This window comes from Bufo gargarizans, chromosome 7 (assembly GCF_014858855.1).
Source record: "Bufo gargarizans isolate SCDJY-AF-19 chromosome 7, ASM1485885v1, whole genome shotgun sequence".
NCBI lineage: Eukaryota > Metazoa > Chordata > Amphibia > Anura > Bufonidae > Bufo > Bufo gargarizans.
The window spans coordinates 85,932,152-85,959,698 of record NC_058086.1 but is presented as its reverse complement, the minus strand read 5'-3'; the positions used below and the strand labels follow the sequence as shown (position 1 = coordinate 85,959,698).

The 27,547-nt window shown below is 42.3% G+C and overlaps 1 protein-coding gene across 1 annotated transcript in view; it reads right to left on the bottom strand.

The window, feature by feature from the left end:
* RASD2 (RASD family member 2) overlaps window positions 1–27,547 on the bottom strand; it is a 286,407-nt gene that overhangs the window by 136,961 nt on the left and 121,899 nt on the right. The window contains exon 3 of the mRNA XM_044301356.1: window positions 9,277–9,807. Within this exon, the coding sequence (XP_044157291.1) occupies window positions 9,278–9,807 (530 nt within the window). The 3' untranslated portion in view covers window position 9,277. The remainder of the gene's footprint in view (window positions 1–9,276; window positions 9,808–27,547) is intronic.

Below are 27,547 nucleotides of genomic sequence, written 5' to 3'. Positions count from 1 at the left end.
GCAGGGGGAGCCTGAGTGACTTCCTTGGTTTTAAGGTGTTTACTCCACTGCAGTTCATGCTTTGCATGCAGGTGCCTGGTCATGCAGGTTGTGCTCAGGTTCAGAACGTTAATGCCTCGCTTCAGGCTCTGATGGCACAGCGTGCAAACCACTCGGGTCTTGTCGTCAGCACATTGTTTGAAGAAGTGCCATGCCAGGGAACTCCTTGAAGCTGCCTTTGGGGTGCTCGGTCCCAGATGGCGGCGGTCAGTAGCAGGCGGAGTCTCTTGGCGGCGGGTGTTCTGCTTTTGCCCACTGCTCCCTCTTTTGCTACGCTGTTGGCTCGGTCTCACCACTGCCTCTTCCTCCGAACTGTGAAAGTCAGTGGCACGACCTTCATTCCATGTGGGGTCTAGGACCTCATCGTCCCCTGCATCGTCTTCCACCCAGTCTTGATCCCTGACCTCCTGTTCAGTCTGCACACTGCAGAAAGACGCAGCAGTTGGCACCTGTGTTTCGTCATCATCAGAGACATGCTGAGGTGGTATTCCCATGTCCTCATCATCAGGAAACATAAGTGGTTGTGCGTCAGTGCATTCTATGTCTTTCACCGCTGGGGAAGGGCTAGGTGGATGCCCTTGGGAAACCCTGCCAGCGGAGTCTTCAAACAGCATAAGAGACTGCTGCATAACTTGAGGCTGAGACAGTTTCCCTGGTATGCATGGGGGTGATGTGACAGACTGATGGGGTTGGTTTTCAGGCGCCATCTGTGCGCTTTCTGCAGAAGACTGGGTGGGAGATAATGTGAACGTGCTGGATCCACTGTCGGCCACCCAATTGACTAATGCCTGTACCTGCTCAGGCCTTACCATCCTTAGAACGGCATTGGGCCCCACCATATATCGCTGTAAATTCTGGCGGCTACTGGGACCTGAGGTAGTTGGTACACTAGGACGTGTGGATGTGGCAGAACGGCCACGTCCTCTCCCAGCACCAGAGGGTCCACTAACACCACCACGACCATGTCCACGTCCGCGTCCCTTACTAGATGTTTTTCTCATTGTTATGGTTCACCACAACAACAAATATATTATTTGGCCCAATGTATTGTATTCAAATTCAGCGGGATATAAATTTGAGGCCTAGTATTTAGGCGCTGGGTGACCGGTATGGATTTAGTGACAGAATTAGACTTGGAAATGCACAGAAGCGTGTGTGTGAAGTTATTCTGAATGACCCTATGTGCACCTTCAATATGATCTACCCTTTTAGGGATAGATTTCAAATAGCTCTGATATAGCAGAAACGACTAAATTATGAAATTGCTAAATTGGGAATTGTATTTCAACCCAGAACAAAAAATGTGCTTTGACGGACACTAAATAACTTTCCCAGCCACAACAGGACAGCGGTAACGAGAGATTTAGCGGGATATAAATTTGAGGCCTAGTATTTAGGCGCTGGGTGACAGGTATGGGTTTAGTGACAGAATTAGATTTGGAAATGCACAGTAGCGGGTGTGTGAAGTTATTCTGAATGACCCTATGTGCACCTTGAATATTATATACCCTTTTAGGGATAGATTTCAAATAGCTCTGATATAGCAGAAACCACTAAATTATGAAATTGCTAAATTGGGAATTGTATTTCAACCCAGAACAAGAAATGTGCTTGAACGGACACTAAATAACTCGCCCAGCTACAGCACTAGGGACAGATTTAGCGGGATATAAATTTGAGGCCTAGTATTTAGGCGCTGGGTGACAGGTATGGGTTTAGTGCCAGAATTAGACTTGGAAATACACAGTAGCGGGTGTGTGTGAAGTTATTCTGAATGACCCAATGTGCACCTTGAATATTATATACCCTTTTAGGGATAGATTTCAAATAGCTCTGATATAGCAGAAACCACTAAATTATGAAATTGCTAAATTGGGAATTGTATTTCAACCCAGAACAAGAAATGTGCTTGAACGGACACTAAATAACTCGCCCAGCTACAGCACTAAGGACAGATTTAGCGGGATATAAATTTGAGGCCTAGTATTTAGGCGCTGGGTGACAGGTATGGGTTTAGTGCCAGAATTAGACTTGGAAATACACAGTAGCGGGTGTGTGTGAAGTTATTCTGAATGACCCAATGTGCACCTTGAATATTATATACCCTTTTAGGGATAGATTTCAAATAGCTCTGACATAGCAGAAACCACTAAATTATGAAATTGCTAAATTGGGAATTGTATTTCAACCCAGAACAAGAAATGTGCTTGAACGGACACTAAATAACTCGCCCAGCTACAGCACTAAGGACAGATTTAGCGGGATATAAATTTGAGGCCTAGTATTTAGGCGCTGGGTGACAGGTATGGGTTTAGTGCCAGAATTAGACTTGGAAATACACAGTAGCGGGTGTGTGTGAAGTTATTCTGAATGACCCAATGTGCACCTTGAATATTATATACCCTTTTAGGGATAGATTTCAAATAGCTCTGATATAGCAGAAACCACTAAATTATGAAATTGCTAAATTGGGAATTGTATTTCAACCCAGAACAAGAAATGTGCTTGAACGGACACTAAATAACTCGCCCAGCTACAGCACTAGGGACAGATTTAGCTGGATATAAATTTGAGGCCTAGTATTTAGGCGCTGGGTGACAGGTATGGGTTTAGTGCCAGAATTAGACTTGGAAATACACAGTAGCGGGTGTGTGTGAAGTTATTCTGAATGACCCAATGTGCACCTTGAATATTATATACCCTTTTAGGGATAGATTTCAAATAGCTCTGATATAGCAGAAACCACTAAATTATGAAATTGCTAAATTGGGAATTGTATTTCAACCCAGAACAAGAAATGTGCTTGAACGGACACTAAATAACTCGCCCAGCTACAGCACTAAGGACAGATTTAGCGGGATATAAATTTGAGGCCTAGTATTTAGGCGCTGGGTGACCGGTATGGATTTAGTGACAGAATTAGACTGGGATATGGCCAAAAAATAAACAGACTATTGCTGGTTAAATGCACTTGGTGTGACAGCTTCACCCTGATGTAGGCTTTAGCCAAAAAACAACCACACCATTGAGGGTTAAATGCACTTGGTGACAGGCGCAGCTTGCCCCTGATTTAGTATATGGCCAAAAAATGAACAGACTATTGCTGGTTAAATGCACTTGGTGTGACAGCTTCACCCTGATGTAGGCTTTAGCCAAAAAACAACCACACCATTGAGGGTTAAATGCACTTGGTGACAGGCGCAGCTTGCCCCTGATTTTGTATATGGCCAAAAAATGAACAGACTATTGCTGGTTAAATGCACTTGGTGTGACAGCTTCACCCTGATGTAGGCTTTAGCCAAAAAACAACCACACCATTGAGGGTTAAATGCACTTGGTCGCAGCTTGTGCTGGCGCACCACAAGACACAAAATGGCCGCCGATCACCCCAGAAAAATGTGACTGACAAACGGTCTGGGCAGCCTAAAAACAGTGAGCAATTGAGGATCAGCAGCTCAATGATCCACAGCTGCAGATCGATCAGTTAATCAAGTCCTTTGGAGGAGTTAATCTGCCTAATCTCGCCCTACTGTCGCAGCCGCAACCTCTCCCTACGCTAATCAGAGCAGAGTGACGGGCGGCGCTATGTGACTCCAGCTTAAATAGAGGCTGGGTCACATGGTGCTCTGGCCAATCACAGCCATGCCAATAGTAGGCATGGCTGTGATGGCCTCTTGGGGCAAGTAGTATGACGCTTGTTGATTGGCTGCTTTGCAGCCTTTCAAAAAGCGCCAAGAAAGCGTCACAAAAGCGCGAAGAAAGCGACGAACACCGAACCCGAACCCGGACTTTTACGAAAATGTCCGGGTTCGGGTCCGTGTCACGGACACCCCAAAATTCGGTACGAACCCGAACTATACAGTTCGAGTTCGCTCATCCCTAATCCTGGGCATCCATAACACCTCAGCAGTGCCACAGGCTGATTGCCTCCATGCCACGCCGCATTGAAGCAGTGATTTCTGCAAAAGGATTCCTGACCAAGTATTGAGTGCATAACTGAACATAATTATTTGAAGGTTGACTTTTTTTGTATTAAAAACACTTTTCTTTTATTGGTCGGATGAAATATGCTAATTTTTTTAGATAGGAAATTTGGGTTTTCATGAGCTGTATGCCAAAATCATCAATATTAAAACAATAAAAGGCTTGAACTACTTCAGTTGGTGTGTAATGAATCTAAAATATATGAAAGTCTAATGTTTATCAGTACATTACAGAAAATAATGAACTTTATCACAATATGCTAATTTTTTTAGAAGGACCTGTACCTGTTAGGGGTAAAAAAAATTGCATCGATCCACTCGCTCACCTTCCGATCCTGTGAACGCGCCATAGATGTGTCACTCTGCCTGAGACAGCCGCCTCCGGACCGCAATCCTGCGTTAAGCGGTCCGGAGGCAGTTAATGGGGCCTGTCTAGAGGATGACATGTACTTTGTCACCTGTGACGTAGAGGCCCTTTACACATCGATATGCCATGACCACGTGATCCGAGCAGCCAGGTACTTTTTAGAAATGACAAATCTTGAACAAGATTGAATACGGTTTGTTATCAAAATTCTGGACTTCGCACTTAGGCACAATTATTTTACTTTTAAAGACCGCCTCTTCCTACAGCTCCAGGGCATGGCTATGAGGGCAACGTGTGCGCCCTCGTATGTCAATCTGTTCCTGGGGCTGTGGGAAAGAGAGATTGTCCAGAATTTGCCTAGCTTTGACTCAGTGGTCTCGTGGTCTAGGTATATCGACGACATTCAGTTTATTTGGCAGGGTCCTCTGGTGGAACTCAACGGCTTTATTGCACAACTTAATGTCAATGATCTAAATATCAAACTTACATGGAAACACAGCCGTGAATATATTGAGTTCCTGGATATTCTTTTACGCAGATAGTCGGATGGCAGGGTCTCTACAGACCTCTTCAGGAAACCCATAGCAATGAATGCCTTACTACATGCTAATTCCTCTAACTATCCGCAGACGATCAAAGCCATATCTACTGGCCAATTTTTAAGACTACGCTGAATCTGTGACGAACGCTCCCAGTCTGAAGATCTCTTTCCTAGATTCTGCAATAGGGGCTATAATCAACAGGACATTAGGAAAAGAGCCAAATCCTCCCTCAGCGATTCCTTGTTGGTGAGTAAAAAGAAGAACAGTGACATTAAACCATGATTCATTACACCCTTTAACACACATTGGGGGAAGATTTGGCACATTATGTCCCATTATTGGTACATCCTATTATTGGACAGTGACCTCAGGGGGTCACTCTCTGATTATCCTCTCATCACATGAAAGAGGGCCAAGAATCTGGGAGACCTTCTTACAAGAAGCCACTATGTTCCACCTGTTACGCGTAACCCCTTCGGCAGCAGGGGTCCCAGATGGGGGTCATTCCCGTGTTGCAATTGTCAGGTTTGTGGGTACATGTCGAGATTGACCTCTTTTAAAGACTCCAGTGGGAGTAAGGAATACCAGATAGTACATCATATTAACTGCAGATCAACAGCAGTTATTTACCTGTTAGAATGTCCGTGCAATCTTCTGTATGTGGGCATGACCACTAGGGAGCTTCGGGTGAGAATTCTGGAACATGCCAGTAAAATTAAAACAGCAGGTACAATGAGGATGGTGGAGCTGATGAAGTCGCAACCTATAGTCTTGCACTTTAAGGATAAACATAATTGTGACCCTAGGGGTTTGCGAGCTAGGGGTATCAATAGGGTGTCTCTGGGTTGTCGAGGTGGGGACAACAAAAAAGCATTATTACAAAGGGAGACAAGATGGATAGTTATGCTTAAAACTGAGATCCCCTTGGGATTAAATTAAGCAGTTAGTTTCAGGTCCTTTCTATAATTGCACTCTTTTATCTTTATCTTCTCGATTTTGGTAAAAGATCGAGTGTGGGTATGTCTTATTTGTAAATTTTATCTCTGTAATTGATTTCTTCATTTCTAGCCACATGTTGTTGTGCCTTGTAGTTCATGCATACATGCTTTGGTGTGCAGACCTGCCATCACGCATTTGCGTGGATTTTGGTGATCGGACTCAGGTCCAGAGTGCCACATGGCCCTCATACATCGCATAAGTGCAGCACATCCCTGTCTTCATATATAACAATTTTTCCATCATGTCCTAATTGTGTATTATATTGGCTACATGTACAGTCGTGGCCAAAAGTTTTGAGAATTACATAAATATTGGAAATTGGAAAAGTAGCTGCTTAAGTTTTTATAATAGTAATTTGCATATACTCCAGAATGTTATGAAGAGTGATCAGCTGAATTGCATAGTCCTTCTTTGCCATGAAAATTTACTTAATCCCCCAAAAAACTTTCCACTGCATGTCATTGCTGTCATTAAAGGACCTGCTGAGATTATTTCAGCAATCGTCTTGTTAACTCAGGTGAGAATGTTGACGAGCACAAGGCTGGAGATCATTATGTCAGGCTGATTGGGTTAAAATGGCAGACTTGACCTGTTAAAAGGAGGGTGATGCTTGAAATAATTGTTCTTCAATTGTTAACCATGGTGACCTGCAAAGAAACGCGTGCAGCCATCATTGCGTTGCATAAAAATGGCTTCACAGGCAAGGATATTGTGGCTACTAAGATTGCACCTCAATCAACAATTTATAGGATCATCAAGAACTTCAAGGAAAGAGGTTCAATTCTTGTTAAGAAGGCTTCAGGGTGTCCAAGAAAGTCCAGCAAGCGCCAGGATCGTCTCCTAAAGAGGATTCAGCTGCGGGATCGGAGTGCCACCAGTGCAGAGCTTGCTCAGGAATGGCAGCAGGCAGATGTGAGCGCATCTGCACATACAGTGAGGCGAAGACTATTGGAAGATGGCCTGGTCTCAAGAAGGGCAGCAAAGAAGCCACTTCTCTCCAAAAAAAACATCAGGGACAGATTGATCTTCTGCAGAAAATATGGTGAATGGACTGCTGAGAACTGGGGCAAAGTCATATTCTCCGATGAAGCCTCTTTCCGATTGTTTGGGGCATCAGGAAAAAGGCTTGTTCAGAGAATAAAAGGTGAGCGCAACAGTAAAGCATCCTGAGACCATTCAAGTGTGGGGGTTGCTTCTAATCCAAGGGAGTGGGCTCACTCATAATTTTGCCCCAAAACACAGCTATAAATAAAGAATGGTACCAAAACACCCTCCAACAGCAACTTCTTCCAACAATCCAACAACAGTTTGGTGAAGAACAATGCATTTTCCAGCACGATGGAGCACCGTGCCATAAGGCAAAAGTGATAACTAAGTGGCTCGGGGACCAAAACTTTGACATTTTGGGTCCGTGGCCTGGAAACTCCCTAGATCTTAATCCCATTGAGAACTTGTGGTCAATCCTCAAGAGGCGGGTGGACAAACAAAAACCCACTAATTCTGACAAACTCCAAGAAGTGATTATGAAATAATGGATTGATATCAGTCAGGAATTTGCCCAGAAGTTGATTGAGAGTATGCCCAGTCGAATTGCAGAGGTCCTGAAAAAGAAGGGCCAACACTGCAAATACTGACTCTTTGCATAAATGTCATGTAATTGTTGATAAAAGCCTTTGAAACGTATGAAGTGCATGTAATTATATTTCACTACATCACAGATGAAACAACAACTGAAACAAAGATCTAAAAGCAGTTTAGCAGCAAACTTTGTGAAAACTAATATTTGTGTCATTCTCAAAACTTTTGGCCACGACTGAACATATACTGTCTGTGAGCACTTATACCACTACTCCATTGGGCTGATCACCTGTAGTGGCTCCAGTGTGGTCTCCACTATCAGGAGTTTAGGGGTGAGGGGGTCTTTATGGCCACCTCCTCCCTTGCGTTTTCACCTTGTCTAATATATATATTTTTTTCATCAATAAAGATTTTTGCTATATTCTATATGCAAGTACTTTTCATAATTATTGGGGGCTATTAGTGAAGTCGTTGTAGGAGTTGAACTATATGTGTCTAGGCCTTTCATATTTTGCCGTTGTTATATCTGAGGTATGTGTTGGTTCTAATCATGGTAAATGTGCCAGGGTTAATGACACAACCCACTCCTCATTCCATCATACCCACTTCTTGAAAAATGTAAAAGTGCAGTGTAAAAACAGCATTTTTTATTGGCATTTAAAAAGTCACAAACCAGCAGTTTGCTACTACTGTATTTTTATTCCATAAATCTGGTGTAGGGGCACTGTGAATAACCCCACTTTTTCTAAAACTGGTAATATTCTTTCCATTAGGATTGAGGCAAATGATACTGTAAGTTTTCAAACATATTTACATAACACATAAAAGTCATGAACAACAAGTAATTCATCATGCATGAGGCTATGACAATGTGTGTGCATGAGTGATTTGTGTTCTTTTATATCCCATAGAAAAGCAACTGCTACAAAAAGAACAGATATGTATTTTAACTGTTTTTATAAATAATGCAGAAAGACAGGAGGAAAAAGGAAATGAGAAAGATTTGACATATACTGTATCAGTAGAGAAAAAGAATGCCTTCAATATCTTAGCATTGATCTTATATTCTACATAGTATGTGCACACTTAATACCTAGCAACATGCAGTTAATTAAATGATTAAGTGGAACATTTTAAAGCTCATTAGGACAAATTAACCAATAAAAAAGAATGAATACAATTTTGAATACTTTAGACAAATGGCTATTATCTGCTTATTTTCTCACTAGAACAAACATTTGAAAATCACAGATACATTATAAGAACATGGAGTGAAATATTTAAGATAAAGCTGGCAGATACTCTTAATTTTAATTTACCTTCATATATTCATAATTTTATTAACAGTTATGTTAATCCTTATATTTAGTACATTTGCACAACTGTCCACTAAAACAGTAGGTTATAGTTTTAGTAAACTGACATACTTGTCCACTAAACATAGTAAGTTCATTATATTTATCATTCGTCTTGAGACAAATTGGGCACAAATAGACCTGGTATGCTTGATACCAAAAAGTGTTCAGTTCAGAAAACCTTACACCTAACATCCTATGTAATTCTTATATCATATGTGTTCTTCATGCTGGATATTATACATAGTCTGAAGTCCCCTATCAAGCCACAGGGTAGTGATATGAAACCCAAAACATGGTTCTTTATTTGTAATTGCTCCCACAATATAGGGTACCATATACGTTTGGAATCCTTATATCTAGGATCATAGCAAGCTTGAAGGCACTTTGTTAAGTTTAGTCTTAAAAATTACCTCACTGAATAGTGCACTTCTCTCTGTCACGTCCTTGACCTTCTCCAAGCACTTTTGCCTTTATATATTTGAGATCACTATTGACACTAGGCCGTCTAGCAGATGGGGAGACCATGCCATATGCATCCATTTCCTTTAGCCTTCTTAGCCTAAAAGACTTCTGCTGAAAGGAATCTCCATACTGCATTGAAATTTTACGATGAAGAGCAGGACTCATTTCATTAGGAAGCTTGGCCATACTGAAAAGAACTTGGAACATTTTATCCACATTTAGGTTTTTCTTGGCTGAGATCTCAAAGCAAGCACAATTTTCATCCCCAGAAACAAGACGCTCTGCCTCTTCAGCTCGTACCTTGCGGTGGTGTTCCCCGCAATCAGTTTTGTTTCCACAGATCATCATGGGAAACTCTCCAGTTTCTTTTGTTTTATTCTTCACACATGATTTTATTTCAAGGATTTGTTTTCTCAGCCTCTTTACTTCATCAAATGAGTCTTTGCTGTCTATGCTGAAGACGAGTATGAACACGTCACCTGTGAGAAGTGAACATACATGTAACTCATACACATATAGCACGTATACAGATACAACTTTCAATATGTATAACTTTAAACAAATGCAACTCAAGCCCATGTTTGTCATAATGAACATGTAGGACGAACCATATCTACCTTCTACTACTTCCAATAAGAAAACGTACAGGCATTTTCATACACCACATTGTAACATCACCCACCCAAAGAGGTGTTTGGAGCTTACTGAGAATCTGCTGAGATCGAAGGTTGGGTCCATTTAGTATTAAGGATTAGAGAAAAAGTACTAGCGAGGCTATGCCTGAACTGACATACATACCTTAGTAAATGTGCCTGAATGACTGAAGTCTGCTCAATACACCAAAAGACTTCAGGAGTCCTGATATTAATGATCTCTTGCCCCTCCTGTTCCACCAGCGCTGATTGGCAGCATACTTACTACATAGAGCATAGGAAGAATGCTGTCAATCATCCCCGGAAAGGTGGGAGCAACCAGAAGCTCCTGAATATTGAGACTCCCAAGCTTATACACTGTATTGAGCAGTACAGTTCAAGTAAGTGATGTAGCCTGTTCATCAAGGCAGTATTAGGCCTCATGCAAACAACCGTATCCGTTTGGTGGTCCACAAATTGCGGATCTTGTCTGCAAAATGGACAAGAATAGGACATGTTTTTTGTGGGGCTGCGGAATAAACATATGAATGTGGACAGCACAAGGTGTGCTGTCCTCATCTTTTGAGGCCCTGTTAAAATGAATTGGTCCACAATCCTATTTGGAGACAAAAAAAATCTGGATAAAAAATGTGGTGGTGTACATGAGGCTTTAAACTGTTAACAGTTTACCTTTTAATTACTGGTTGAAAAGCTGGTACAGGAAGGAAGAGAATGGATTCTTTCAGTGGAATGAGCACAGCAGCGTTGAAAAATATAACATTTAAATAGTTGGGGAAAATTGTAAAGTAATATCTGGGAACGGTGGCATACCTCCAATAGAGGCAGACCATGCAGCTGCTATTGGGTCCCTGAGGGAAGGGGGCCCGCAGTGGAGCATAGGCCCCGCCCACTAATTACAGTTGTATAGCTAGCTGTGTGAAAAGAGAATGTAAGGAGTGGAGAAAGACCTTTGGTGATGTCATCAACCATGTGACCAGTGAAGGAAGCCAAGGAATAGCAGAGCAGAAGAAGTCTGAAGGACCTTTGGTGATGTCACCATCATGTGACCAGTACAGAGGAATGGTGAAAAACCTATTGGATGTCATTGTGAGGGGGTGAGGCTTCTGTGTGGTGCCTGGAGTAGAGTTTGGTGGTGTCCTGGGATAACCTACATAACATCTTGGTAATGCTGGGAGTTGTAGTTCTCTCCTCTTATACCCCCTCTCTGTAATGTATACTGATGCCCCATAGTAAGTCTGGCCATACTGGGGGTTATAGTTATTTCCTTTTAAAGTTCTCACCTAGTACGACTGGATGATGCCCTATAATAATCTGAACATGCTGGGAGTTGTAGTTATCTCTTCTTAGGCTGGGTTCACATCACAGTTTAGTTTTCCGTTTTGCGTGCAGGACTTGTTTCCATAAAACAACGGATCTCAGGTGGAAATGGCTGAAATGGATGCAAAATATGCAGAACTTATGCTTCAAATGCAGGATCATTTTTATTTTTTTTCTGTTCGTCTGACGGGTCAGACGTACGGAAAACTAGACGGTGATGTGAACCCGCCTTATACTCTCTCTGTGTAATATCCACTTGTATACAATAACAGCCTGGACATGCTGGGAGTTGTAGTTCTCTCCATTTTACCTCTCCCTGTGTTGCCCCCTAATTTCCAATACTAACAATCTGGTGATGATGAGATTTGTAGTTCCCTTGTCACAATTATAATGTTCTGCAGCAGCTGAGGTGTGTATCAGGAGGTTCTGCAGCAGCTGAGGTTTGTATTAGGCTTTGTTCACATCTTTGCTGGTAACGTTCGCTGTTCTGACCTGTCATAGGAGCAGAACAACTAAAATCACTGCAGTTCCGGATCTGGCACTTCATGGACGACAACACCTGACGGATCCTGCTGACCAGGATGAGATCTGAGGTGTGTGTTATGAGGTTCTAAAGCAGCTGATGTGGTATTATGAAGTTCTGCAACCGCTGAGGTGTGTATTATGAGCTTCTGCAGCAGCTGAGGTGTGTATTAGGAGGTTCTGCAACAGCTGAGGTGTGTATTAGGATGTTCTGCAGCAGCTGAGGTGTATATTAGGTGGCTCTGCAACAGCTGAGGTGTGTATTAGGATGTTCTGCAACAGCTGATGTCTGTATTATAATGTTCTGCAGCAGCTGAGGTCTGTATTATGAGGTTCTGCAGCAGCTGAAATGTGTAACAGGAGGTTCTGCAGCAGCTGAGGTGTGTATTATGAGGACCTTCAGGAGCTATGGTGTGTATTAGGAGGTTCTGCAGCAGCTGAGGTATGTATTAGGAGGTTCTGCAGCAGTCAAATAAACATCAGTTGTGACTGGATTACATCCTTTAGTTTTCGGTGTCTGCACTTTGTAAAATGTCCCTGTTCTGTTCCTCTTCCAACATACATACATTGCACTGTGACCTGACTGACCAGTCCGGACCTGACCTGATCCGGCACCATCACCAGTCCAGACTCCAGTGCAGCTCTGTGAAGATCTGCCTCAGGCCCTGACTGCGCTCAGCATTGGGGAGGAGGTGAAGCAGGAGCAGGCACAGACCATGGGGGAAGGATTACACACTATATGAAAAGTAGCAGCAGTGGGCACAGTTCATTGGGTAAGGCTAGACACTCACTTGAGATCAGATTTTGGTATTCTGTTCCAGCATTCCAGCAGAATTCAGGAATTGCCAGATCCAGCATATGCCAAACACTGCTGGCACCTGCCGGATCCCATTCAAAATAATGGGGTCATTCGAAATCCCACATGCAGCAGTGTTTTGGCCTTTGTTTTTGCCAGAACCTGCAACAGAGGCTTCTGCTGGAACCTCTGCAGTAGATGTGCACGTACCCTAAAGGATGCGATAGGTCACTCACAAGGGGCCCCAATTCAGATTGTTGCCATGGGGCCCTGTGTTTTCTATGTACGCCCCTGTCTGGTAACATGGGAAATACATGCTAGGCAATCTATTTAAAATAAATAAAATTGATAAAATAGATAAAGAGATTTAGCAGATATTAAAATAAATTTAGTGGGGGTGGCAAGAAATACATGTGTTTCCAATGCACTTACTGGAGTAATTTTTAAGGCTCAACACATAACTTTAGCCAACACATCCAAGGTTTTAAAAAAAAAAACAACACAATTTTCAACCTATAAACAAAGGCCCGGATTTAATAATGAATTTAATCTGCTCCAAAAAATCTGTCTAAAAAAGTGGAGCAAATTGGTGCAATTTTGCACACCTAGGGTTTCTACACTTACGTAGTTCCAACATGCTCAAAAGGTGGTGGGGCTTAGCAGAAAGTGGGCAGTTGCATCATAAGGAAAGAGGCAGTTTCTATGATGCGCCAAGTTTTGGTGTAATTCTGAATATAAAAATCTGTCTTAAAGTAGGCCAACCAATAGTTTGTATAGAAACAGAAAAAAGTGTCTATCTCTGCACCACATTTGTCATCACTTCTGAGCATTGTCATAATTCTGGTGAAGGTCTAGACAGCCTGTCTAAGCTAATGCCATCTTTAGGATTTGGGCCAAAGTGTTCATCTGGAGAAGGACAAAATAACCAGAAGGGTTTCTTCATACAAGATATTCTTCAACATTTTCAAATGTTTCTAAAATGTCAGGAGTTTCAAAAAAAATTTGGGCTCGCTTGTTTATTTAGTAAAATTTAAAACATGCATTTTTTCTGACATTTTTCAAGCTCTATAGAGAAGCTTCTTGGGAAAATGCTATATTGAAGGCAATTTGAGTTTTGAAAACAAACCTTACAACTAGAGTTGAGCGGACACCTGGATGTTCGGGTTCGACGGGTTCGGCCGAACTTCGGAAAAAGGTTCGAGTTTGGGACCCTAACTTGACCCCGAACCCTATTGAAGTCAATGGGGACCCAAACTTTTGAGCACTAAAATGGCTGGAAAAATGTCATGGAAAGGGCTAGAGAGCTGCAAATGCCAGCAAAATGTGGTTAAGAGCATGGCACGTGCTCTGCAAACAAATGTGGATAGGGAAATGACTTTAAATAACATAAAATACGTAAAAATAAAAAATAATAATCTTGATCTAGGAGGACCAGGTCCATATGGAGTAGGAGGTTGAGGAGGTGGTGGATGTGGCGGTGTAGGTGGAAGCGGCGGTGGAGGAGGTAGCCTACACTGCTTTTTGGTTTTACATTTTATTTTTAAAATTAGTGTACACCCCAAAACATTGGGAAATACAACCTGTGATAACCCCCTCCAGTCATGCTAAACACACGTTCAGACAATACACTGGCTACAGGGCAGGCCAGCACCTCCAAGGAGTAAAGGGCAAGCTCAGGCCATGTGCCCAATTTGGAGACCCAGAAGTTCGTGTAGGCGTGTGCACACTTACTGCCCCACCATGTCGCAAGTCCCCGTGATGTTCACGGCCCAAAAATTGGTGAATTACACCAGAAAATGTAACAGACAATTTATTTTAATTTTTTTCGGTCTACTAGGTATAGGAGCGTTACATCACACCAAAAAATTGTTGAATTTCACCAGAATATATAACTGACATTTTTTGTTTTTGTTTAACCTGTCTACTAGGTATAGCAGTGGTACTATACACCCAAAAATTGGTTAATTTCACCAGAAAATGTTAATTACATTTTTTTTTTAAATGGCCTACTAGGTATAGAAAATGTTAATGACAATAATTTTTTTTTTGTTTAACCTGTATACTAGGTATAGCAGTGGTACTATAAACCGAAAAATGTGTTAATTTCACCAGAAAATGTAACTGACAATATTTTTTTTTTTTTTTTTACTGGTCTACTAGGTATAGCAGTGGTACTATACACCCAAAAATAGGTGAATTTCACCCAAAAATGTTAATGACAATTTTTTTTTGTTTATTTACCGGCCTACTAGGTATAGCAGTAGTACTATGCACCCAAAAATTGGTGAATTTCACTCTAAAATGTAAATGACAAAGTAGTGAAATGATATAAAATAAAACATGTACAAAAAAAATTTATTTATGAGGTGGAGTTCCATATGGAGTAGGAGTTTGAGGATGCGGTGGACGTAGCGGAGTAGGTGGAAGTGGCGGTGGAGAAGGACGAGATAGCCAACACAGGTTTTCGGTTTTAATTTAATTTTGAAAAATTAAGGTACACTCCAAAAGAGTGTGAAATATCCGAAATACAAACATGAGCAATTGCACTGCAGTATAACAATGGCTGCTTAGTGGCTGCAAAATGGCTGTATTTCAAATGGCTGTTATTCAATTCCCTGAATCAAACCCCTGTATGTAAAGGGGGTATCTCACACGGTCTGAACCATTGTAGGCCTGAAGTAAATATATCTTTGCCCAAAATGTCTGTATTTCAAATAGCTGTATTTCAAATGCCTGATTCAAACCCCTGTATGTAGAGGGAGTATCTCACACGGTCTGAACCAGTGTAGGCCTGAAGTAAATATATATTTGCCCAAAATGGCTGTATTTCAAATCCCTGATTTAAACCCCTGTATGTAGAGGGAGTATCTCATAGGGCCTGAACCAGTGTAGGCCTGAAGTAAATATATCTTTGCACAAAATTGCTGTACTTCAAATGGATGTATTTCAAATCCCTGAATCAAACCCCTGTATGTAGAAGGAGAACCTCACCCGGTCTGAAACAGTGTAGGCCTGAAGTAAATATTTATTTGCACACAATGGCTGTATTTCAAATGGCTGTATTTCAAATGCCTGATTCAAATTCCTGTATGTAGAGGGAGCATCTTGCACGGTCTGAACCCGTGTAGGCCTGAAGTAAATATATTGTTGCACAAAATGGCTGTATTTCAAATGGCTGTATTTCAAATCTCTGAATCAAACCCCTGTATGTAGAGGGAGTATCTCACACGGTCTGAACCAGTGTAGGCATGAAGTAAATATGTATTTGCACACAAGGGCTGTAATTCAAATAGCTGTATTTCAAATGCCTGATTCAAACCCCTGTATGTAGAGGGAGTATCTCACAGGGCCTGAACCAGTGTAGGCCTGAAGTAAATATATCTTTGCACAAAATGGCTGTATTTCAAATGGCTGTTTTTTTAAATCTCTGAATCAAACCCCTGTATGTAGAGGGAGTATCTCACACGGTCTGAACCAGTGTAGGATTGAAGTAAATATTTATTTGCACACAATGGCTGTATTTCAAATGGCTGTATTTCAAATCCCTGAATCAAACCCCTATATGTAGAGGAAGTATCTCACACGGTCTGAACCACTGTAGGCCTGATTTCAATATTTCTTTGCCAAAAATGGCTGTATTTCAAATGGCTGTATTTCAAATGCCTGATTCAAACCCCTGTATGTAGAGGGAGTATCTCACATGGACTAAACCAGCGTAGGCCTGAAGTAAATATTTGTTTGCACAAAATGGCTGTATTTCAAATACCTGATTCAAACCCCTGTTTGTACAGCTTGTATCTCACAAGGCCTGAACCAGTGTAGGCCTGAATTCAATATTGGTGCACCAAATGGCTGTATTTAAAATCTCTGAATGTAGCCCAAATGTATTAAGGGTGTATCTCACAATGACATCTGCATCAAAGGCTGTCAACAAAAATTTTTGTGCCCAAACGAGTGTTTGTTTAAGATTTCAATTTGACAGCAGTATAAAAGCCTGTAATTTTACACGTGCTGATGCTGCAAGGCCTGAAAATAGAGTTTTTTTTGTCAAAAAAGTGTATTTTTCAAACCCCAGAAAATGATGGGTATATTTCTAGCTTAAATTGCACACTGACTAATACAGATGTTGTAGATTGCTCAAAAAGTTTTTTTTTTTTGCTAACAGAATATGAAAGCTGCATATATAAAATTTAAATTAAATTTAGCACTTGCAGATCTGGAAAATACTGTTTAAAAAAAAAAAGTGTGTTTTTCAAACCCCAGAAAATGATGGGTGTATTTCTAGCTCAAATTGCACACTGACTAATTCAGATGTTGTAGATTGCCAAAAAAGTCTTTTTTTGGCAACAAAATATGAAAGCTGTATATATTAAACTTGAATTTAACACTTGCAGATCTGGAAAATACTGTTGTTGTTTTTTTTTTAAAGTGTGTTTTTAAAACCCCAAAAGAAAACAATGATGGGTGTATTTCTAGCTTAAATTGCACACTGACTAATCCAGATGTTGTAGTTTGTAAAAAAAAAAATGGTGATTTGCAATGTCCCAAAAGCTCAGATGCAGTGCTGGTGCACTGAGCTTGCATGAAATGGCCGCCACCGCCACCAACCTAACAGAATTATGAAAGTTATAATTTTTTGGGTTAATGGCCTCAGGGCAGGGTAAAACAATTGTGTCCTGCACCCACACAACTATTTATCTGTATATTGCTGAGTTAGGTTCTCTCCTATTCTCTCCTAGAAATCACAAGTCCAGCAGTATCCTCTCCCTACACTTGTAACAGCAGAGTGACGTGCAGCGCTACGTGACTCAAGCTTATATAGAGCCTGGGTCACATGCTGCTCTGGCCAATAACAGCCATGCCATTAGTAGGCATGGCTGTGATGGCTTCTAAGGTCAGACAGTTAACCGCTTCAAAAAGCTCCAAGAAAGCTCGAACACCAAACCTGAACTTTTACGGAAAAGTTCGGGTTCGGGTCCGTGGTCCAAAAATCCTAAAGTTCGGTACAAACCCGAACTTTACAGTTCGGGTTCACTCCACCCTACTAACAACCACAAATGGCACAAAAACACCAAAATTAAAAATGATGTGTATGCAGACTTTTATATAATTTTCTATAAATTTTGCAGTAGCATTGTTTGTGGCATTTGAAAAAAGTGAGCCTTTGCACGTGTCACATTTTGTTCTAAAAAGTTTCTGCAACTGAAAATGAGTTCCTATCAATTGAATGGGGTTGTTTTAGTTGGAAGCACATGGACTTCTGCAAGCCCTATGATTTTAAGCAAATATATAGCAGATTTGTTGCAGAAATTGCTGCAACTGTCTAATTTATCTGAATCAAATTTGCAGAGATCATGTGCAAGCAGCAGAAATAATTTTCACTCATGGTTGCTAGGAGATGATCGGGATGGGGACCCAAACATTATTATTTTCCCTTATAACATGGCTATAAGGGAAAATAATAGCATTCTTAATACAGGATGCTTAGCGAAATAGGGATAAAGGGGTTAAAAAAAATTAATAATAATTAAACTCACCTCATCCACTTGATCGCGCAGCCCGCCTTCTTTTCTTTCTTCTTCATGGTGATGGATCATGTGATGGACTATGTGATGAGCGCAGTGACATCACCTAAGGTCCTTTTCCTCCCAGGTCATCAAAGAAGAAGAAAGAAAAGAAGCCGGGCTGCACGAACAAGTGGATGAGTTGAGTTTAATGATTTCACTGTTTTTTTTAACCCCTCCATCCCTATTTTACTAAGCATTCTGTATTAAGAATTATTTTATTTTTCCTTATAACCATGTTATAAGAAAAAAATATAAAATCTACACAACACCTAACCTAAACCTGAACTTTTGTGAAGAAGTCCGGGTTTGGGTCTGGGTACCAAACATGCACATTTTTCTCACGCGCATGCAAAATGCATTAAAACGCTTTGCACTCGCGCTGAAAAATCACGCTTTTTCCTGCGACGCACCCGCATCCTATCTGGCCCTCACACATGACGCCCGTGTGAAAGAGGCCTCATACTTTATGTTTAGGTTTTGATTTTGACTTGGAAAAATGGATGTAAAATACATGCCAAATCTGCTCTGTATGAAATAGGCTAATAGCCTCCTACAGACATTAATTGGTTTAGTAAAATTTTTTTTTTTACTGCTAAAACACAGTTTATTTCACGTCACATAAATTATTATAAATTATTTTTTTTTAACACATGTGAATTATGTGCTACTTTTCGCCATAGAGAAGAAACTGTCTGAAAACGACACAGCTACAAGAAAACATCATGGATATAAAAAAAAAAAAAAAAAAATAAAGGCACTTGTAAACATGCACGTGTCCTATCCAAAAGACTTTCAGCTAGAATGTGTGGTTGGCATTTTCACTTACAAAAAAACACCAAAAGCATGTAAAAATAAAAGCACCAAAACCTGCAAAATATGGCAAAAAGGGCATCAAAAATATATTTGAATCCAGCCTAACAACGAGAGCTAAAAAATCTGTGAACATCAGAAGTGCACAGTTTATTCAAGAAGGGGATGTTCACATGGTATCTTTTGACAAGACATTTGGTGCAGATTTCACACCAACAAGTTGGAGACAGCTGTGCATAATCTGTCTTCCATTGATTTCAATAGGAGGCTGTGGTTTATGACTGCATCTGTGTCAAGAAAGGATATGTCTTGGTACGGGAAAACTTGTGTAGCATTAAAGGAAAGTTCAGACCTAACAAAGGAAATGAACAATGTTTAAAATGAATCTATCTGCAGTTTTGAACATGCTAAACTGCTGGCAGACTAGGTTTGGGGTTGGGGAGAGTAGTACAGACATGCTTTTTGTGGAGCTTTTATCATCAGGAGTATAAAGAATAAAAGTTCATATTTACACTACTCCTTTGGCCACTACCTAATGCTGTCAAGAATACATTCCAAAAATGGTTATCAACAATTATTTGCCAAACAGGTGCCTACTCCTAGTTGAAAATGTATCCCCCAATAAGGAAAAACATCCACTGCCGTATGTAAAACATACATTTTATGTAATCCATCATGTTAAAAAACATGACACAAAAATATATAAGGCACAGTACAACCACCATCATATCAGGAACACCCCATATTGGCCTCCTGCACATGACCGTAGGTGTCCCGTTGCTGTATTGCAGACCGCATATGTGGATCCACAATACACGGGCACCATTCCATGTGCATTCCACATCACGGATGCGGACCCATTGACTTGAATGGGTCCGCAAATCCGGTGATGCGGAATGGTGCGGAACGGAAGCATGGAACGGAACCCTACAGAAGCACAACAGAGTGCTTACGTGGGGTTTTGTCTCGTACTTCCATTCCGCAAAAAGATAGAACACGTCCTATCTTTTTGCGGAACGGGCTGATCGCAGACCCATTAAAGTGAATAGGTCCACGATCCGCTACGGCTGCCCCACGGTCGGTGTTCCTGCATTGTGGCCTGCAATTTGCGGGCCACAGCACAGCCACGGGGCACAGATGTTCGTGTGCAAGAGGCCATAGTTTTATAAATGAAGTGCAAGTGCAATGTTTAAAAAAGCAATAAAATATTATTGAGAAATAGGAGGAGTAAAATGTACCCATATATACAGTATAATAGCAATATTGCCAGGCTGTCAGTAATACAAGCAAACGGCACAGTAATTGAAAGTTTTATATATATATATATATATATATATATATATATATATATATCAAATGCAGGCCAAATGTCGTTGCTACCTCCTAAAAAAGTAAATACCAACCAAAGGTGGTGACCAGCAGAAACATCCAACAGTTTGACATGGTCAAAACTGCTGACAAATTCCTTCAAAGCATTATGTTACTCAAATATATTAAGTGTGTAGGCATTGGAATATTTTAGCTATGGAAAGGCAAAAAATGAAAGGGTTATGAAAAGTGTATAAGATTAGAGGGCATAAATAAGGAATTAAATGAAAAAAACAAAAAAAATCATACTAAAAACTCTTGCTAAAAGTACCTGCATCGTATAGTCTGCAGTCATGGTTGGTCATTCCTTAATGACTCAGCAGTTCATATGTACAGTCGTGGCCAAAGGTTTTGAGAATGACACAAATATTAGTTTACACAAAGTTTGCTGCTAAACTGCTTTTAGATCTTTGTTTCAGTTGTTTCTGTGATGTAGTGAAATATAATTACACGCACTTCATACGTTTCAAATGCTTTTATCGACAATTACATGACATTTATTCAAAGATTCAGTATTTGCAGTGTTGGCCCTTCTTTTTCAGGACCTCTGCAATTCGACTGGGCATGCTCTCAATCAACTTCTGGGCCAATTCCTGACTGATAGCAATCCATTCTTTCATAATCACTTCTTGGAGTTTGTCAGAATTAGTGGGTTTTTGTTTGTCCACCCGCCTCTTGAGGATTGGCCACAAGTTCTCAATGGGAAGATTAAGATCTGGGGAGTTTCCAGGCCATGGACCCAAAATGTCAACGTTTTGGTCCCCGAGCCACTCAGTTATCACTTTTGTCTTATGGCACGGTGCTCCATCGTGCTGGAAAATGCATTGTTCTTCACCAAACTGTTGTTGGATTGTTGGAAGAAGTTGCTGTTGGAGGGTGTTTTGGTACCATTCTTTATTCATGGCTGTGTTTTGGGGCAAAATTATGAGTGAAGCAACCCCACACATGAATGGTCTCAGGATGCTTTACTGTTGGCATGACACAGGACTGATGGTAGCGCTCACCTTTTCTTCTCCGGACAAGCCTTTTTCGTGATGCCCCAAACAATCGGAAAGAGGCTTCATTGGAGAATATGACTTTTCCCCAGTCCTCAGCAGTCCATTCACCATATTTTCTGCAGAATATCAATCTGTCCCTGATGGGTTTTTTTGGAGAGAAGTGGCTTCTTTGCTGCCCTTCTTGACACCAGGCCATCTTCCAAAAGTCTTCGCCTCACTGTGCGTGCAGATGCGCTCACACCTGCCTGCTGCCATTCCTGAGCAAGCTCTGCACTGGTGGCACTCTGATCCCGCAGCTGAATCCTCTTTAGGAGACGATTTTGGCGCTTGCTGGACTTTCTTGGACGCCCTGAAGCCTTCTTAACAAGAATTGAACCTCTTTCCTTGAAGTTCTTGATGATCCTATAAATTGATGATTGAGGTGCAATCTTAGTAGCCACAATATCCTTGCCTGTGAAGCCATTTTTATGCAATGCAATGATGGCTGCATGCGTTTCTTTGCAGGTCACCATGGTTAACAATGGAAGAACAATGATTTCAAGCATCACCCTCCTTTTAACGGGTCAAGTCTGCCATTTTAACAAGACGATTACTGAAATGATCTCAGCAGGTCCTTTAATGGCAGCAATGAAATGCAGTGGAAAGTTTTTGGGGGGATTAAGTTCATTTTTATGGCAAAGAAGGACTATGCAATTCATCTTATCACTCTTCATAACATTCTGGAGTATATGCAAATTGCTATTATAAAAACTTAAGCAGCAACTTTCCCAATTTCCAATATTTATGTAATTCTCAAAACTTTTGGCCACGACTGTACACTGTAGGAGTGGAAGCTAAATGATTTGTCAGATCATGGTGTGGAAAATATGAGGAAGGATGACAAGCTTCATCTGAACCGCATAAGTGTCTTTATTGGCACTACTGCAATGTACATATGCCTTTTAATGGATTTATAATTAAAGCAAGTGGCATTTACCATGTAGGTAATACAAGCCACATACTAATGTATTGTTATTATCAATATTGCTTCCTTTGTTGGATGGATTAAACACATTATAAACTTCTCATTTCCATGGTTACGACCACCTTGCAATCCAGCCGCGATGGTCATGCTTGCACACTATAGGAAAAAGCACTGGCCTCTGGTGGTTTAATGACTGTGTATAAATATATCAGGGGTCAGTACAGAGATCTCTCCCATCATCTATTTATCCCCAGGACTGTGACTGTGACAAGGGGACAGCCTCTGTGTTTCTACACAAACATAGGCCTCCTGCACATGAACTTGTGTGCCCTGTGCCCGTGTAATGCAGGAAGACCGACTGTGGGCAGCCGCAGCGGATTGCGGACCCATTCACATTAATGGGTTCGCGATCCGCCCATTCCGCAAAAAGATGGGACATGTTCTATCTTTTTGCGGAACGGAAGTACAGGATGAAACCCCACAGAAGCACTCTGTAGAGCTTTCGTAGGGTTCAGTTCAGCACCATTCCGCATCCTCGGATTTGCGGACCCATTGAAGTGAATGGGTCTGCATCCGTGATGCAGAATGCCCACGGAACGGTGACCGTGTATTGCAGATCTGCATATGTGGTCCGCAGCACAGGCATGGGACACCTACGGTCGTTTGCAATAGGCCATAGAAGAGGATTTTTTACAGTAAGAGCAGTGAGACTATGTAAGTCTCTGCCTGAGGAGATGGTGATGGTGAGTTCACTAAAAGAGTTCAAGTCTATCTTTTTGCGGAACGGAAGTACAGGACGAAACCCCACAGAAGCACTCTGTAGTGCTTCCGTAGGTGTCACGGCTGAGGATGGGGGAAATCCTCAGCCGTGCGATGATGTAAGATGTCCGGTCGCTACTAGGCCAGGACCACAGAATTAGGGAGCTGGTCACCTCCTAATGCGTCCCTAACGCTGACCCTGTCTCCTGTCTGCATGAGCCGACCTTGATAGTAGGAGGGCTCATACGCTGGAACCTTATAGTCCCTACAAGCCCTCAAGTCGGCCCTGAACTAGAGACAGAGTAAGACAACCCACTCCTCCTAGACACGGAGGAGCAGGAGTCTCACTGGCCAAGCAGCATGAAGAAAGGGAACATAAACAGGTCTATGGATAAGACAGGTGAACCCACACAGTTCCACACCTACCTGTCTCAGCCTAGCTGACTGGATCCCTGTGCTGGCATGCTGAAGATCACCACGCATCCACACACAGGGACCCAGATCCATAGCTGCACTAAAACACAAGGAAAGATGGGACATCAACAACACATCAAAGGAAATAAACTTATGACCGGAAGGGTGGCCCTTACAAGAAGGATGGAATCCACAGGCGGCTGCCTCAGCCAAGCATGACTGAAAGCAACCTACTGAGCTGTGCTCCAGACACAGGCTTTATAGGGCAAAGTGGCCACACCCACCGATCAACCACACCCAGTGACACAACACACACACTGGGAAGGAAGTTAACCCTTCCAGCACACAGAAGGGAAAATACACATACAGGGGAAGTGACCAACCTGATCACCCTGTGGCTGTTGCCGCTGGCAACGACATGGGTGGCAGCCGTCCTGGGAGACAGCCCGAAGACTGAGACACTGCCACCACATGTACATAATACCAAACGTTGCCACGGGCAGCCACAGTGAAAGGACGATGTCCGTGCGCACCAAACAACAACAAGTGCACACCAGACATACAAACAAAGTGCATCCACACACGCATACAACTCCTCGGGAACCGCACACATAGCTGTTGTCCGCGGCAACCGCACTGAGGCCAACTACAATATGCCTTAGCTGCGGTTGAAACAACAACCACAACCGCGGGCAACTGTATGCGGCTCCCAAGGAGTCACGACCATAACCGTGGCCGTGACAGTAGGGTTCAGTTCAGCACCATTCCGCATCCTCGGATTTGCGGACCCATTGAAGTGAATGGGTCTGCATCCGTGATGCGGAATGCCCACGGAACGGTGACCGTGTATTGCAGATCTGCATATGCGGTCCGCAGCACAGGCATGGGACACCTACGTTCGTTTGCAATAGGCCATAGAAGAGGATTCTTTACAGTAAGAGCAGTGAGACTATGTAAGTCTCTGCCTGAGGAGATGGTGATGGTGAGTTGAGGGGCCTGAATGTATCTCTGGAGTGTATAAATATTACAGTTTACAGTCACTAGAGATGGGTTGTTGATCCAGGGAGTTATTCTGATTGGAGTTGTAAAGGAATTTTTTCCCCCTAAAGTGAGGAAAATTGGCTTCTACCTCACAGAGGTTTTTTGCCTTCCTCTGGATCAACTTACAGGATAACAGGCTGAACTGGATGGACGGATGTCTTAGAAACTACTGTATGCTACTATGTTACTATGAGAGTTATAAAAAATTCAACTTGGCTGCTTAGCCGAATTTCACAAAGAAATTCAATTTGTGACGAATGCCTTCGTCACGAAGCACATTCCTTTGTATGTAGCGGGCAAAATGACAGGAAATTGCAATGGCACCACCAGCCGTCATTGAAACCCTCAAAGCCTCATTCATCGCTGATTGCAGCATCTGATGCTACAATTGAGGCCTTTCAGGGGTTAATCAGGTTAAAAAAAATTATACTTACTCACCTTATCCATTTGCTAGTGCACAGGCCGTGACAGCCATCTTGATTGAAGATCGCGCAATTACATCATTATGCTGGCCTGGCGCGGTGACGTTATCACTGATGATGGCACCAGGCCCGGGCAGCAAACTGGCGTGGTGGTGTCACACGTCACCCCGAGCAAGATTTTGCACGGTATCTTCAATCCAGATGGTCGCGACGGCCTCACCATGAGAAAATTGATTAAGTATGTTATTTTTTATACCGCCATTTCACATAAATAGATTTGTTAACTCGAAGTGCTAGGAAATTCAGCTTTGCGGTGAATCAAATTTTTCCTGAAATTCAGATCAAAGCCAATTCGCTTGGCTTTGATTCGCCCAACACTACTCATAATGAGTACAATGCACTAATAAAACAAACTTGCCCCCAAAGGTGTACATAGCCTTTAAAGGGGTTGTCCGAGTTATGAAAAAAAAAAATATATAGTACTGAAAATCTGATGGCCAGCAATATTTAACTAAGCTAAGCAAGTTTTATGCAAAAAATATATATATATATTTCCTCATTTCCCTGGTTCTTTTCTGGCCCTTTGTTTACATGCAATAAAAACAATCTCTGCCCCTCCCCCATGCTCTGCTAAGGGAGTGAATACAAGTGCTGCTCTGAGTGACATGGGAGAATCAGCAGCATGTTGTATGTGTAGGACTACAAGTCCCAGCTGTACAATGACACTGCTAATACACACAGGATCTTACCCCTACCTTATTGTGCAATGCTCTCTCTAGTCTGTCAGATCCTGTGCCCAGAATTGTCACTGCTGCAGCTAGACAGTCTGCGCAGCTGAAGTGGTTAAGAATCCTAGACGAGAGAAGACAGCCGGCAGTGAAAGGGGGCGTGGTCAGCACAGTGACATCTCGTTTACAGGCTTGTAAACAAACTTTATCAGAGCAGGGAGAGAAGCTGACATCACAGGTCATGTGACCCTCAGTGAAATCTGAGAAACCAGCCACTGGAGATAAAGGGAGTTAATTGAAAAGCTGTTACATTTGCCTAGTTAGGAACATAGAAAGAACAAAAAAATAACTCGGACAACCCCTTTAAGAATTGTAAAAGTGCCACAGTTGTCGCAGGAACACTCCAGGGGTGTGGGTGGTATGAGGCTGGTATAAAAACTGGAGTAACATCTCGAGACATATTTAACAGGAAAATTATCAAACAATTTGCCACACTGTTGTTGGGGGAGGAGATTTTGTGGGAGTGTGTGTATATATGGCGATATAGTATTAGCTTGCCTAATTATAGCTTGCAGCATTCTCAAAGTGAAGCATTACTAAGTGCATCTGAGATACTCAGGAGGTAATCTGGAGGTGGATACAATCTAAAAAAGTAAGATTTGTTTGTTTAAAAACTTTCCCCTCTTTAACCGCTTGCCGCCACGCTAACGCCGAAAGGCGTCATTGCGGCGGCTCTCCCAGGCTACGCTAACGCCGACTGGCGTCATCTCGCTTGAGCCGAGATTTCCTGTGAACGCGCGCACACAGGCGCGCGCGTTCACAGGAACGGAAGGTAAGCGAGTGGATCTCCAGCCTGCCAGCGGCGATCGCTCGCTGGCAGGCTGGTGATGTGATTTTTTTAACCCCTAACAGGTATATTAGACGCTGTTTTGATAAAAGTGTCTAATATACCTACTACCTGGTTCTCTGATTGTCCCTTTTGTTTGGCTCGACCACCAGATGACACAGGTAGCTCTGTAAAGTAGCACCAAACACCACTACACTACACTACACCCCCCCTGTCACTTATTAACCCCTTATGAACCCTTGATCACTCCATATAGACTCCCTGATCACCCCCCTGTCATTGATCACCCCCCTGTAAGGCTCCATTCAGACGCCCGTATGTGTTTTGCGGATCTAAACCATGTATCCATGGATCCGTAAAAATCATACGGACGTCTGAATGGAGCCTTACAGGGGGGTGATCAATGACAGGGGGGTGATCACGCATATAGACTTCCTGATCACTTCCCTGTCATTGATCACCCCCCTGTCATTGATCACCCCCCTGTAAGGCTCCATTCAGACGTCCTTACGATTTTTACGGATCCACAGATACATGGATCGGATCCGCAAAACGCATACGGACGTCTGAATGGAGCCTTACAGGGGGGTGATCAATGACAGGGGGGTGATCACCCCATATACACTCCCTGATCACCCCCTTTCATTGATCACCCCCCTGTAAGGCTCCATTCAGGCGCCCGTGTGTGTTTTACGGATCCATGGATCGGATCTGCAAAACGCAAACGGACGTCTGAATGGAGCCTTACAGGGGGGTGATCAATGACAGGGGGGTGATCACGCATATAGACTTCCTGATCACTTCCCTGTCATTGATCACCCCCCTGTCATTGATCACCCCCCTGTAAGGCTCCATTCAGACGTCCTTATGATTTTTACGGATCCACGGATACATGGATCGGATCCGCAAAACGCATACGGACGTCTGAATGGAGCCTTACAGGGGGGTGATCAATGACAGGGGGGTGATCACCCCATATACACTCCCTGATCACCCCCTGTCATTGATCACCC